This window comes from Xiphophorus maculatus, chromosome 3 (assembly GCF_002775205.1).
Source record: "Xiphophorus maculatus strain JP 163 A chromosome 3, X_maculatus-5.0-male, whole genome shotgun sequence".
NCBI lineage: Eukaryota > Metazoa > Chordata > Actinopteri > Cyprinodontiformes > Poeciliidae > Xiphophorus > Xiphophorus maculatus.
Window position 1 is genome coordinate 17,744,870 of NC_036445.1, and position 12,657 is coordinate 17,757,526.

General features: G+C 39.2%; 1 protein-coding gene across 1 annotated transcript in view; it reads right to left on the reverse strand.

Annotated features, from left to right (window-relative positions):
* Positions 1 to 12,093, reverse strand: part of efna4 (ephrin A4) — a 45,430-nt gene extending 33,337 nt beyond the window's left edge. The window contains exon 1 of the mRNA XM_023331665.1: positions 11,899 to 12,093. Coding sequence (XP_023187433.1) covers positions 11,899 to 12,020 — 122 coding nt within the window. The 5' untranslated portion in view covers positions 12,021 to 12,093. The remainder of the gene's footprint in view (positions 1 to 11,898) is intronic.
* Between the last annotated feature and the right edge of the window lie 564 nt (positions 12,094 to 12,657).

A 12,657-nucleotide genomic window follows, 5' to 3' on the forward strand; every position in this document is an offset into this window, starting at 1 on the left:
TTTTTTTTATTTTTGAAGCATTTTTTGCTTTTTCTTCCTTAAGGAGTACAACCTAAAGATAATTTTATTTTAAATTATCTATGTTTATCTTTTACTGTAATATCCCAGGGCAGAATACATTATCATATTTTGTCATTGCTCTCTGATACAGCAGGGACCAATTACCATTTTTAAAAACTTTGTTTCAAACCTGCAACAACTTAACATTATACTGTCATGCCTCTACATTTCCTAGGACTTTTAATGTGATGCCAGAGAAAGTTATTGAGTTCTCCTGGTTTTATGAAGTACACATAAAATATAAGAGTGCTTCCTACCACACCTTTTCTGCAACTGATGGTCAGCTGACTGCAAAAAAATGGGCTCTTAAGACTTTATCTTCACTCACAAGAAAACACAAATTTGACTGTATGGAAACATTTTCAGCTGTTAAAAGCATAGCTAGCCATAATATAAAAATCGAAGGAGTGGCACCCATTTCTCTTACCAAAGTAATACAGTTTTAAATCTTCAGTTTGCGGTATAAAAGCTTCATGTTTGTGAGAAAGCAAGGTTTTAGCTTAAGTTATAAAAACCAGATAATGTTGCAACATAATTATTATATTTTTGTGAATCCCATGATATAGTGAAACTAGTGTTTTTATTTAACAGTACCATACCGTAAAAATCTAATACTTCATTCCTACATTTGCCACTTTGAATGTTAAGTTGAAATTTAAGTTAATGAAGGGCACTTGAAACCTCCTTTTTGTCATTTTAAGAGACTTTCTGGCTCATAAGATCAAGAGCAGTAAAGGCCTATAATCTATCTTTAAAATGTTGCTTCTATTCTTCACGCAGGAGGCAATACCATGATTATGATCACAACAGACTTAGATAAACAAAATGCCTAATCGGAGAAAAAAAGGATTTATCACAAAAATGAAACACAAGTTTCTGCCCCTTAGCACCTAACATCAGTGGAGGTATGATGTCTCTGTGTCCTTCTGGCAGTCAGAACCTTGTCTTGTACAATAATCCAAGCTCCTGCTACAGCCTTTTTCTCTGCCTGGCTCAATACTAATTCAATTTCTGTCTCTGGGAATTCCCAGGCTGCCTTTTTGGTAGGATTTCTGAGCTGAGTGCAAGAGGATTGTGCGAGGCTATGTGCACTTGAGTGCATTTCTGCGTGCACACGTGTGAGAGAAATTCTACAACCTTCGTGTTGGCTAAACAAGCGTCACATTGTTGTGTTTTATCCTGGATTAGATTGACAGTGTTTCCCACATTTCTTGTCTAAGCATTCTTTACCTCCCCCCAGTTTAATTGCTGTTTTGTACCAAATATCTTTGTATCAAATGAGTACACAGCTCGTTTGACACCAGTAACAGTGACAGCTCATTGTAAGCCATGAATGAATACGTTCACACTCTGCATTCACCAGCAGCTCTTAAGCCACCATAACCTCCTTCTTCACACGCACGCGGCACAGCATGCCGTCAGCAGCCATTTTGTGCCAAACAGGCTGCACCGTGCCAACAGTGCACCTCATTTCATTTCGCAGCTGTTCCGGCTCACTTGGAGACATTCGCACGATGCAACTTATTACACGTTAATGCGCCCTAATATTGATGCATGTGTGTACACAGAGAAACAGGCGGACGTGGAGAGAGAAATTGGGAATGCGATGGGTCCATATGCAGTCTGGCGATAATGCGAGAAGGCGATGATAATATCTTCCTGGTAAATTGGTATCGATTGACTAAATATCCTGACCAGGAGGAGAGAGGCGGCCGTCCTTTTATGCCTCTACACCATGTCTGCTCGGAGCTGCACTGTGACTATCTGATCCATTTTAATACAGACATCCTCACTGCTGCCAGGCCTCTGCCTCAAATCTCATTTTTAATACAGTATGCCCCGACTCTTCCTGTGCACAGGCATCTCAGTGTTACCTTCAGCCGGAAAGATAATTTTTATTGTGCAACCATTATATTTGTGTTGCATGCATTCTGGGGTGTAATATATCACTTACCAGCAGAATGGAGGAATACAGGTTACATACTGATGCGCACCACAGAGAGAAACAAACATAATCATAGGCTGATATCAAGTTATATCAAAGTTTTATGAGGTTTCTAAACTGCAAAAATCTTCAAACAAAATATTCCTAAGGTGTAAGCTCTTAAAAGATGCCAGGAAATGTGAAATAGAGCCCTGAGTTCTTTCCAGCTATATGAAACAAGCAATCAAACGCTGCCACTCCCCCACTTGTTGCTGTGCACCACAGGTCAGCTGGCTAAAAGAAGTCACCTACATAATCACTGACTTACAAGAAAGAAATGCATCTTCAAATCTTTCATTTGAGGAAAAAAGTCGTATGAGCTCCACCCATAAGTCTTATGAGGGTAATATTTAAACCTGTTGACAAGCTACAAGCAGTTGACTGTTAAGCAGCTGACTGAAAGCTGGCCACCTAAACAGACAGCTACACATCTAGTTGAAAACTACTGTAAAGTTTTAGAGGGTGTTTGTAAAGGTGCAACCTGTTCAATCACATTTTCATTTCACATAGACATATTCCAAGTATTTATTTATTTAATATGACTTGTGGCCATATTTCAGTTGTCCAGCAAAAAGTCGTTGATACTCCCCGCTAAGGAGGATGAGGCACAAGTTCAGTTCACAAAAAACTGTATGCTTGCTCATTGGAAGTTAAGGAGAAGGAAAAAATATGGGGCAGCAACAGAGAAAAGTGCAGCATAGAGGTTTGTGAAGCAAAGACCATTTAGTTTGGGGAACATTCACAACTGGAACACTGCTTATAGTCATTCTGTGTTTAACAAATCTATGCAAGTATCACTTTTTGAATTCATTTAGTGAAAGAAGTCATTTTGTTTTAGAAAATATTCTAATGTATTGAGACAAGCTGCACGAGAAATATGCATATCTATTTATCCAAATCAAAACGTTTAAAAACAGTGCTGTGTTAAAAGCAAGAAACTTGATACTAGCAACCGTTTCGATATTCTTGCTTAAAATATAGCAACAAGTTATACATTTTTATTTTAAGATTTTGTGTAAACAAAATAAACAGGAATATTTTCACTCAAGGGTCTCATACTGTGAGTATCTTATACCAGTACATACCTTACCAGTATTAAGCAACAACATTGAATGCACAATGCCCTTACTATATGCCCCACATATACAAGTAGAGCCATCCAAAGGCAACAATTCACCTTTTCCTTGAACACTTAAGTCGCACCTAAAATCAACTAACAAGTGGAAACAAAACAATAACTCATTTAGTTGAGAGGCCAGCGCAGTGGTTGGTAAATGTTCTCACAGCCGTACACTGCTGGCTAGAAGAGGCTTTTTCTCAGTAAAAGCCACTTTCACAGCTTGTTCTGAGGAGGAGAGAAGTTTGAAAACTTGAGAAAGAAGAATGATGAAAAAGATTGCAGCAGAATTTGAATGTTTTTGATGCATGGCAGGTACATTTCGAGACTGTAAAATTAATCACAGCTCCAACTATTTATCAAGAAAACAAAGACTTTCCCTTTTACCCAAACGAGCAAGTGGTCCATAAGCACACACACACACCCCTTCTCTCCTACAAACACACCTCTGACGGAGCCATTGTTCCTCTTGAAACAAACTTCAGCCGACAACAATGCTACCAAATGTCAATTCTCAAGCTTTTACAAGCCGCTAAAAATCACTGCCCCGCATTGTTTCCTGACAGAGATGAAGCAGCTCAAGAGTGCACACAAAGAGATAATACACTCAAATCCACAAACAAACAGACAACACATGCTTACAAAAGACAGACAAGGTACGCAAATGCATCTCTGAATCTACACAGGTCGTAGCCCAGCAGTTACTGAGACAATGGAGAGAAACAAGGTAAAAGGGAAGAGAGAGACACTGATACAGCTACATGACAGATGAGGAGAGGAGGGGCGGAGCGGAGGAGGGAAGAGAAATTGCTTTGTTAGCAGGACAGGGAATAAAGTGTAATTACCTCACTGTGGGTTTGTTGATTATAGTTCTGCCAGGTTCTCCATGTTAATCATTTACCAGGGGAAGACAGAGATTAGTAGAGACAGACACAGAGAAGGGAGATAGCAGACAGTATGAAAAATACTTTCACTTAAGCCCACCCGTGCAAAGGAAAAGCGATGGGTGCTCAATGACTGCTACATGATTAAGCAAAAATATAAAAATAAAAGAATCTCCTCCTGCCGAGACATGATTACAAACACTGTCTGCTTTCACTTCAGCGTGTGGCATGTTTGTCTGCTGCTCGTGACACTGACCAGATCGGGATGTGGGTGCGCATGTGTGTGTGATGAAGGTGTGGCATGCAAGACGTGATTTACTTTGGTATTTAAAGCAGATCATTCATGAGCGCACAGAGAAAGAAACAACGCCTAAACACGGCCAAGATTACACGGGAGACTTACGAGGGCCTCTTTCAATACAGATACAGAAAAACCAATACAACTATTCACCTTCACGCACTGTTTAAATATGCTCCACTGGCTCACAGCTCCAGCTTGGAGTTTGTCTAAGGGATGAAGGATAGAGGCAGAAAGAAAGAGGGGGCTCACAGAGAGCATCTGTTTTATGTTATTATTTTTTTTTGTTTTGTTTTTACACTTTAAGCACTATGTCCAAACTTGAAAAGTGGGTTCAAGTGGGGAAACTGCTGGTAAAAGCATGTTAAATTTTTCTTGCTACGCCAGTACATGCTAAATAATCTGTTTCATCCCATTTCCCCAAGTACTTGTTTCTTCATCCAGTGTTTGGCGGATTAAGCCCAGGGAATGCCGGTTTCCCAACACGTTTAGTAATGTAATGGGAGAGCCGACAATGTTCAAGCTGAGATTTTTCTGGCGAATACTTTAAATGAAGTCTCTCCTAAATGTGAGTAATTTCTAAATCAAAAAGAACCATTACTGCTGAGCATCACTATAAATGCAAGTTTTCATTCACTGGAAACCTCCCATTTAGAAACTGTCCACAAGTTCTCAATTGGGTTCAGGTTAGGTGGGGAAGGGGGCCATGTCAGAAGTTTTTCATCCCTTACTGGCTAGCCGATGGAAGGAGTAGTTGGATGCACCTGATAGAGCATTGTCCTACAAAAAAAATCTTTGCCATCTAAATCTAAAAACTGAAAGAAGCTTCAAGAGTTGATTTTAAGATAATCTTTCACCTGAAAATGTCCAACCAGCTTATATTAAGTAATACCAACCTATAACAGTATCCCACCTCCATCTTCCTGACGTCAAACTTGAAGTGGAGCTCTGTGCCCATCACTCATTTAGTCAAGGACAAATCTATCTGGTTCGTCAAGAGTCACTCTCATTTCATCATACAGCTTTTGAAAAATAGGTCTTCAGATATTTCTTTGCTCAGTCTAGATACTTCAGCTTGATTTGTCTTGTTGAGTGGTGGTTGGGTTTCAGCCTTCCTCACCTTGGGCACATCTCTGAGATCTGAACATCTTGTACTTCTAGGTGCTGCAGGTAGTTCACACTGATGAAATATGACAGAACTGGAAGATAATTCCTGGTAGATTCATGATCGATTCTCTTCAAATCGGCATCTTCAGTTCGTAATACATTTTTTGCTACCCTGTTAACTATTTGTAACAAAATGTGCAATGGTTCTGTGATCACGCCCCTACATCTTTGCAATTTAAACAGAGCTGCATCCCCAAACGACTCTCTTTTTTTGGTGCATTTCACTTAAAGAATAGAAGCTACCTAATAATTATGTAGACCTTGACATAAGGCATTGACCTCCTTAGGCCAAATCCTAAACAGATGTACATCTCCTGCTATGATTAAATCCATTTAGCATTCAAGTTTATCTGCTGGGAGTTAGTAAAAAGATCATATGGACAAAATACTCACTTGCCTATTAATTGTGCACTCTGATGTTGAGTCAGCCAGTAAAAGAAAATATACTGATGTTTTGGAAGTTTAATATTAAAACCATGACTCTTTGTGACTTCAGTTATGAGGATCTTGGGGATAGTAATAAAGTCACATTTCAAGAAAAGCAGCAAACATTCAAAGAAGAAATGCAAAGAATAAATCAAAAAATGAAGTGAAAAAAAATTGTTTAAGCGGCTGCTGGAACAAGCTCACCTCTTTTGAGGAATCTTAGAATGAAAAGAACAGGAAAAAGGATAAGCCAAAGAATGAGGAATTGAAGTAGCTTATTTTTGGTTCAGATGAGGGTAAAATTTGTTCTCATTACAGATGTATGGGACGCTCATATACAACATCTCCAAAATCATATCTCGCTAGTGTAATTCAATAGGTGAAGTTTTGGTCCTTTGAGAAAACATCCCGACAGATTCCTGAGTGGATTTTATTAGGATGAATGTAGGTCCAAAGATAAAATAAAAAAAGACACGGCTGCATCAGCAAAATGGCTGGTCAAAGTGTTTGACTCAACAGGTTTTAAAGGACACCAAGGTGCTACAAGAAAAGTATGAATACTATTTTAAAAGTGTTAGAGCTTCTTGCTCAGGAGAGAGGTAACAAATATTGCTCGCACTCACAAATACTCTGAGAAGTGTGGTTATATAATTTTACCGACCTTTAACTGCTCCAGGAAGTATATAATAATTTCCCATCTAATAAGAGACTATTGCTCTAAAGGAGGCACAGCTGTAAAACCAAGCGCGATCGTAAACTCTCTTCTTAAAAAGAAAAAAGAAATCATAAAAGAGGGGGAATACTTGAGCACCACAAAGATAGAGGCCATCGTATCTGATCCCACAGCATTGGCCGCTGACCCCCATCACTTCCATTTCAGAGCTCCAGTTTTCAATCAGGAGGGTGCTAAATGTGCGCCCGTTAAAAGTGTTTTACTGAGCCTTTGTTACAGGCATATTAGCAAGCAAAGGGCAGAGCGTCGAGGCTCCTCTGTCTCCACTCCACTGCCCCCGCTTCATTAAAACCATAAATCTAGATGTCGAAGGAATGGTGGCAGCGAGAGACCGTCTCCTGTCAACCACACTAAAGAGAGCATGTCCTCCAACAATCTACGGTAACCTAACATGATCTTATTTGGTAGCCTTTGTGTGTTCGGTCAGTGTTGTTTTTTTTGTGCAAAGATGTTTTAAAGATTAGTGGGTGTGAACAAGTTACGCATTTCTCAAACTAAAGTCTGTTCTGTAAAGCACTGTCTAATAGCTATACCAATCTAAGCTGCCATTATGTACCACAGATCAGTGTTTTACCCTTGACATATTGTAGCTTTGTATTAAAGAATTATCAGGTAATAAAGACTGATTATGTCACTGTTGAAAAAGCCCACCCCCATCATTGTTAAACTATTGATCTGGCAGCATTTTGGGTAATCATTTGAAAGAAAAAAAAAAAACATTGCCAAGAGACTGATAAGATACAAAAAAATTGTAAGCACTGTGGGAAAACAATGAATGGCTGTTAGCTGCTGCAGTTAGCTTGTTCTTGACAAAAAACAGAAGGGTCTGTTCCTTAAGATGTAAACAGATGTGGCACAACATCTTGCAATATTAAAATGCCACACTATTTCTGACAACAAAAAAACATCATCTAATTTTTGTAAGCTCAGGTAATAAATGTGAAGATGTCTATGTTTTTAGGAACGTAGAAATTTCATGTCTTACCGTTATTAGCCGCTAATAATGCCTCAGTTGGCTTCTGCTTGTTCTCATTGCAAAGCTAGTAAGCAATTTTACTGATTTTTTTATAATAATCTCTCATTTAAAAAAAACAAACATCTGCCATCAATGTTGAAATAGTACTGTGTCACAAAGTTATATCTAGTTTCGAAATCAATAATATTGCTAAATCAAATCAAACTATAATTATGAGCCAATAATGTGAGAGAGGAAAGGCTTAAGTCCAGATACACTGTTTCTATTTTTTAAGATTCAGTTATACTTGAGTTGCCCTGTTTCATTGCCAGATTCATCTAACAGTTAAAGAAGCAATAAATAGGTAAATGTGACAGTCTAGATAAAGTTCTTACAAAGAAATCTTTTGCACTCTTAAGAATACTTTAAGTGGCTAACTGCTAATGTTAGCATTTGAATTGTGACTTAATTTTGGCACTAAAATCTAGGATTGTGCTTTGTGGTGATAATAGCTCTCAAGAGATGAAGATGACAAATTTTTACATTAAAAAGAAGTGTTTCTAGCATTTCAAGCCCAGATTTCTGACATGTGCATACGAGGATAATGGCCACATGGTTAACACCCTGCATTGGTGTTTAAAAAAATATTTTTGATGCAACTATGAGTTTTTTAGATGCCCTTTTATGTCGATGAGTCAAGGAGTAATTAGTCAAGTGCTAATTACTCCATGAAGGGCAGGCTGACAAACACGTTCACGTGTTTTAACGAAGCACTTCCTGCTTTACTATTTTTTTGAGGTTACATTTTAGGTACTCATGAGAAACATTGGCATGAGCTATACTGAAGGCGTAAAAAAGCCTGACAGAACAGTGAGAATACCTCAACTGGCTAACTGTTCACTACACACAATGCTACAGTTAGCATGCGCTTCATAACTTATTGTCAGTACTAAAATAAGCAGCGATTTTCACGGGTGGGATGAGATCTTGGAAGAAAAAAATTAAAATGCTATAATGTTTTTTTAGTATTTGTTGCTACACTAAAGTCTGCGCTTTGATTGCTGTGATATTGCATGCACTGATACTGCAATAATTGTGATTCAATATTTTGATGAGTTCTACTTTCCACTTGGACACCAAGCAGGTGGGATAGAATTTATGCATTTATTTCAAGAAATGTTTGACAGAAAGATGAATGCAAATCCAAAACTATTCTGTCCTGAATCAATATTTGGCTTGCTGTTTCCTCCACCATCTCCTGAGGGAAGTAAGACTGCAAAGCAACTACATGCTCTGCCATAGACACTGTGGAGCCTTGTGGTGATCAGATAATTAATTAGCTGAACTGAATAATAAGGGATCAATCTGTTTAAACATATTAGTTGAACAATGCTAAAAAAAGTGTAATGAATGGCACACAAAAATAGATAACATTATTATTACTACAAATATCACAATACAAATCATTTAAACAACATTCTACTACTTTAGCTAAAGTCCAAAAAGTGAATATGTCGGAGCTTTGAATCCTACAGAGGCACAAAAGGCATGGCACCCGTGTTCCTGTGCTCCTCTCCCCTCTGCCTCACTGCATTTACAGGCCTCAAGACAACCTGGCTGGCTGGCAGGCAGCTAATAGAAAATATGAGATGGGAAAATGACTGAAGCTCAACTAATCACACTGCCAATAACCATCACAGGACAGGAGGGAGTCGTGAGACATAAAGGAGGGGGAGCACAGACAAAAAAAATTAAATGGAGAGCAGGATGTAACAAGGGAACTAATGAAGAAGATGGGGAGAAAGAAGAGGAGAGGAGAGTGAGTCTAGGGGGTTCTGGACATCACTGCTCCACTGATAGCTTTGTGATTGGGTGGTGTTGCTGATGAGAGTGATTCTCTGCCACAGTGGGTCACCCTCCACCTGATGGCATTGTGATTGTGTGCTGTGCAGCAGAGTGTGCGTGGCACCGTCGCCGACTGTGACCATTCATCCCCAAATCTCTGGGGGACATGAAGGGGTTTCCTAATCCTTGCAGAGGTCCTCCTAAAACACGTTTCTGTTGGATCCCAATTTGCGGTTCTGGGTTTTACTTGCCTGGATAGAAACGCTGGCTGGCTCTAATACACAAGATAAGAACTGCAGCAATGACAACAAGTCTCAGGAAAGACATTATTGGCCTCGAGAATCATGTTTAGATCCTCTGTATGTACATGGGCAAAAAAAAAGATGTACATGAAAATTAGACATGTAATAAAAATCTTAGTGTTTGGCAGAATTTGTACAAATAAAAAAATATGGCAGAATTTTTAGTGTATAAATAAATCAACCAACAAAATGCACATTGACTGAAATTTAGGTAAATAAAAATAAGGTGAGTTACAAATATATGCTTTGAGCCACAAAAAGGGATAAGTTTTTTTAATGCCTGAATTTTCTGTTTTACTAAAAGTACTTCCCTTATAATGCCTACTTTATTCATATAGGACTTTATAACAAGTTGCACTAAAATACTGCACAGCAAGAACTATCAAAATTTTGAAGAACATGTAATGAATATGTTATGCAACATGAATTTGTATTTAACCTTTCTTTTCCCCAGGATAAATTAATATCAAAAACCTCTTTTTTGAGGAAAGTGCACTTATATCTATAAATAAAAATTGGCAGTCCAAATTTAAAAAGAAAAACAGAAATCCATGTTAGCCAAGAAAATGCCATTCAGTGCAGCCCTAACATTAATATTATAGTCATAGTCTTGTACAGTAAAACATTTGAGAAATTCTGATTTATTGCAGCCACAGAAAACATCGTCATTTATATTCCTTTCTTGTGCATTTAATGAACATTTGACTACAAATATGAAAAGGAAATATGCATACATAGCTCTGCTGCTCTCTGCAAGTATCTCTCAAATTACAGGGGCAAATTGTTCTGCAATCTTTACTCCCTGAAACTAACCAGTTTCACCAATCTAAAAAGAGACTGTCATACCTTTCCTGGTTTAAAGTCCTTTTCATCAGAGGTCAGAAAAAATTTAGGAGTAGCACATTTTTTATTGAGCTGCTAAGAACAACATAGCGTAGCCCCAACTCTTACATGGTGCTCCACATTGCCAGTCAGCTGACTAAAGAAAGGATAAAAGACATTCCCTTTATTCTACAGGTAATTTATATTCATCAGTTTGGAAATATGGAGACTAGACTGATCTCTGCAGTCTGGGTGGACTCCAGCTACTGCTCACACCTTGTGAATCTCCCCCAAACTCTTATATGAGCTTTGCTCCATAATACTCTCAAGGCTGCTTGACGCGCCTTTTCACACCACCATTTTTCCTTTCACTAAACTTTTGGATACTATGCTTCTATGCATCTCTCTGAAAAGCAATATTCTTTAATATTGGCCATATTTAGCTTAGTCTTCTTGTGGAAAATCAACAACTGCCTGTTTGACAACTGTAAACCAGTTTCTCTTACAATTATGTTAGCCTTAAAAGTTTATTTATGTAAAACATTACTTTCATTTTCATTGTAAAGAGCCTCCTTGTAGAGTGAGTCTCTGAACAAGCCTGTAAGACAATAGTTGACGTGTTTTTGAGTCTCTGCAAGTTTCACACCTCAAACTCCCAATTAGACCACCCTGGAACACCTCTGACAAACCTAATGGCCCCAATCAACTCATTACATGCATATCTTCTCATCACCAAACCAATGCACAAAAGCACATAAGACTATAATGAACACCTAAGCCATGAGAACGTCATAAGTGTCATTAATGACAACAAACATTTCAACAGAAACCTATATTTCAGACTTTGTTTAAACAGAATAATAAGTAACTGCAGAATGGTTATTATGAGGAAGATAAGAGGCTGGCTGGAGAAGGTGTGAGCAGATAACTGGGTCTTAGGTGAACCCAGTTTTCCACTGTATCAACTTTAGTTGTTTTTCTTATTACTTTTACTCCAGCAGCCTTATAGCCTGAAGACTTCGAACAATGATACCTGCTCTACGCCCCTCTTTAATTAAGCACACAAACACGGGATCTGCTGCATAGCTGACATTCTTGAAAACAAACTAAGCTCTGAGTCATGCTCAAGGAGCTCAGATTGTTGTGCAACAGCGTGGCAGGACGAGCTCAGGCCGGCTCTGTTTGTTTTACACACAGGCCCGGAGACTGAATCAGCCTGACAAGTCTCAGCTCTAACCCTATCTGCTACTGCTCCGTGTCTGTCCTGAGGGGAAGCATCCCTGGCTGTCCAGTAAGGTTTCTCACCTTGTGTTCGTAGAGTTCCAGTAAACCACGTGTCTCTTCGCCACCACAGCGGAGATAATGTTGAGGAGGAAAACTGTTGCTTTAAGGGCGCCCGCAGCTCCCGGTGCGCGCAGGCAGACCATCCTGGAGAGGTTGTTCTGCAGCCGGTTGAGAGGGTGGGAGTCAGGCTGGGAGACCTGACAGAAGAGGCGCGGTGATCAGCTGTTCTTGTTGCACATTAAAGTTTCACCAACTCATGCACACGGTGCCGCACTTTCGCTAGACCGGTTCCTGCTCCGAAATGCATGATGTACCAGGAAGAACTCATTCAAATCGCGCAGGAAAAAAAAAATAATATCTGTATATATATATGTGTGTATCAAAACAAAAATCACACCAGAGGTTGAAGAAGGTGCGCCGCCCCCAAAACAGTGCTCCTGAGAATTTACTCAAATCCAGAAATCTAGTTTAAAGCAGAAGTCTCTCTAAACGATGATTGTCACCTGAGTTCAAAAAGGCTTTCTAATCAATTAAATCAGATAGCCTGCCAACTGGTTTGGCAGCAACAGGCTGCACAGAGTAGAGAGGGCGGATGCACCGAGCTCAGGGCGGTGCCGGGCAAACTTCGAGCCAATCGGTCCATAAGGGTGTGGTTATATGTGACACCAGAGTGCAACAGTTAAATCCTTGAGAGGTGCGCCCACTGGTGTGGGGTTCCGCCTGCGACAGTTTCGCTATGCAGGAAAACCCAGAAAGACTATCTGATTTTTCTTTTTTTTT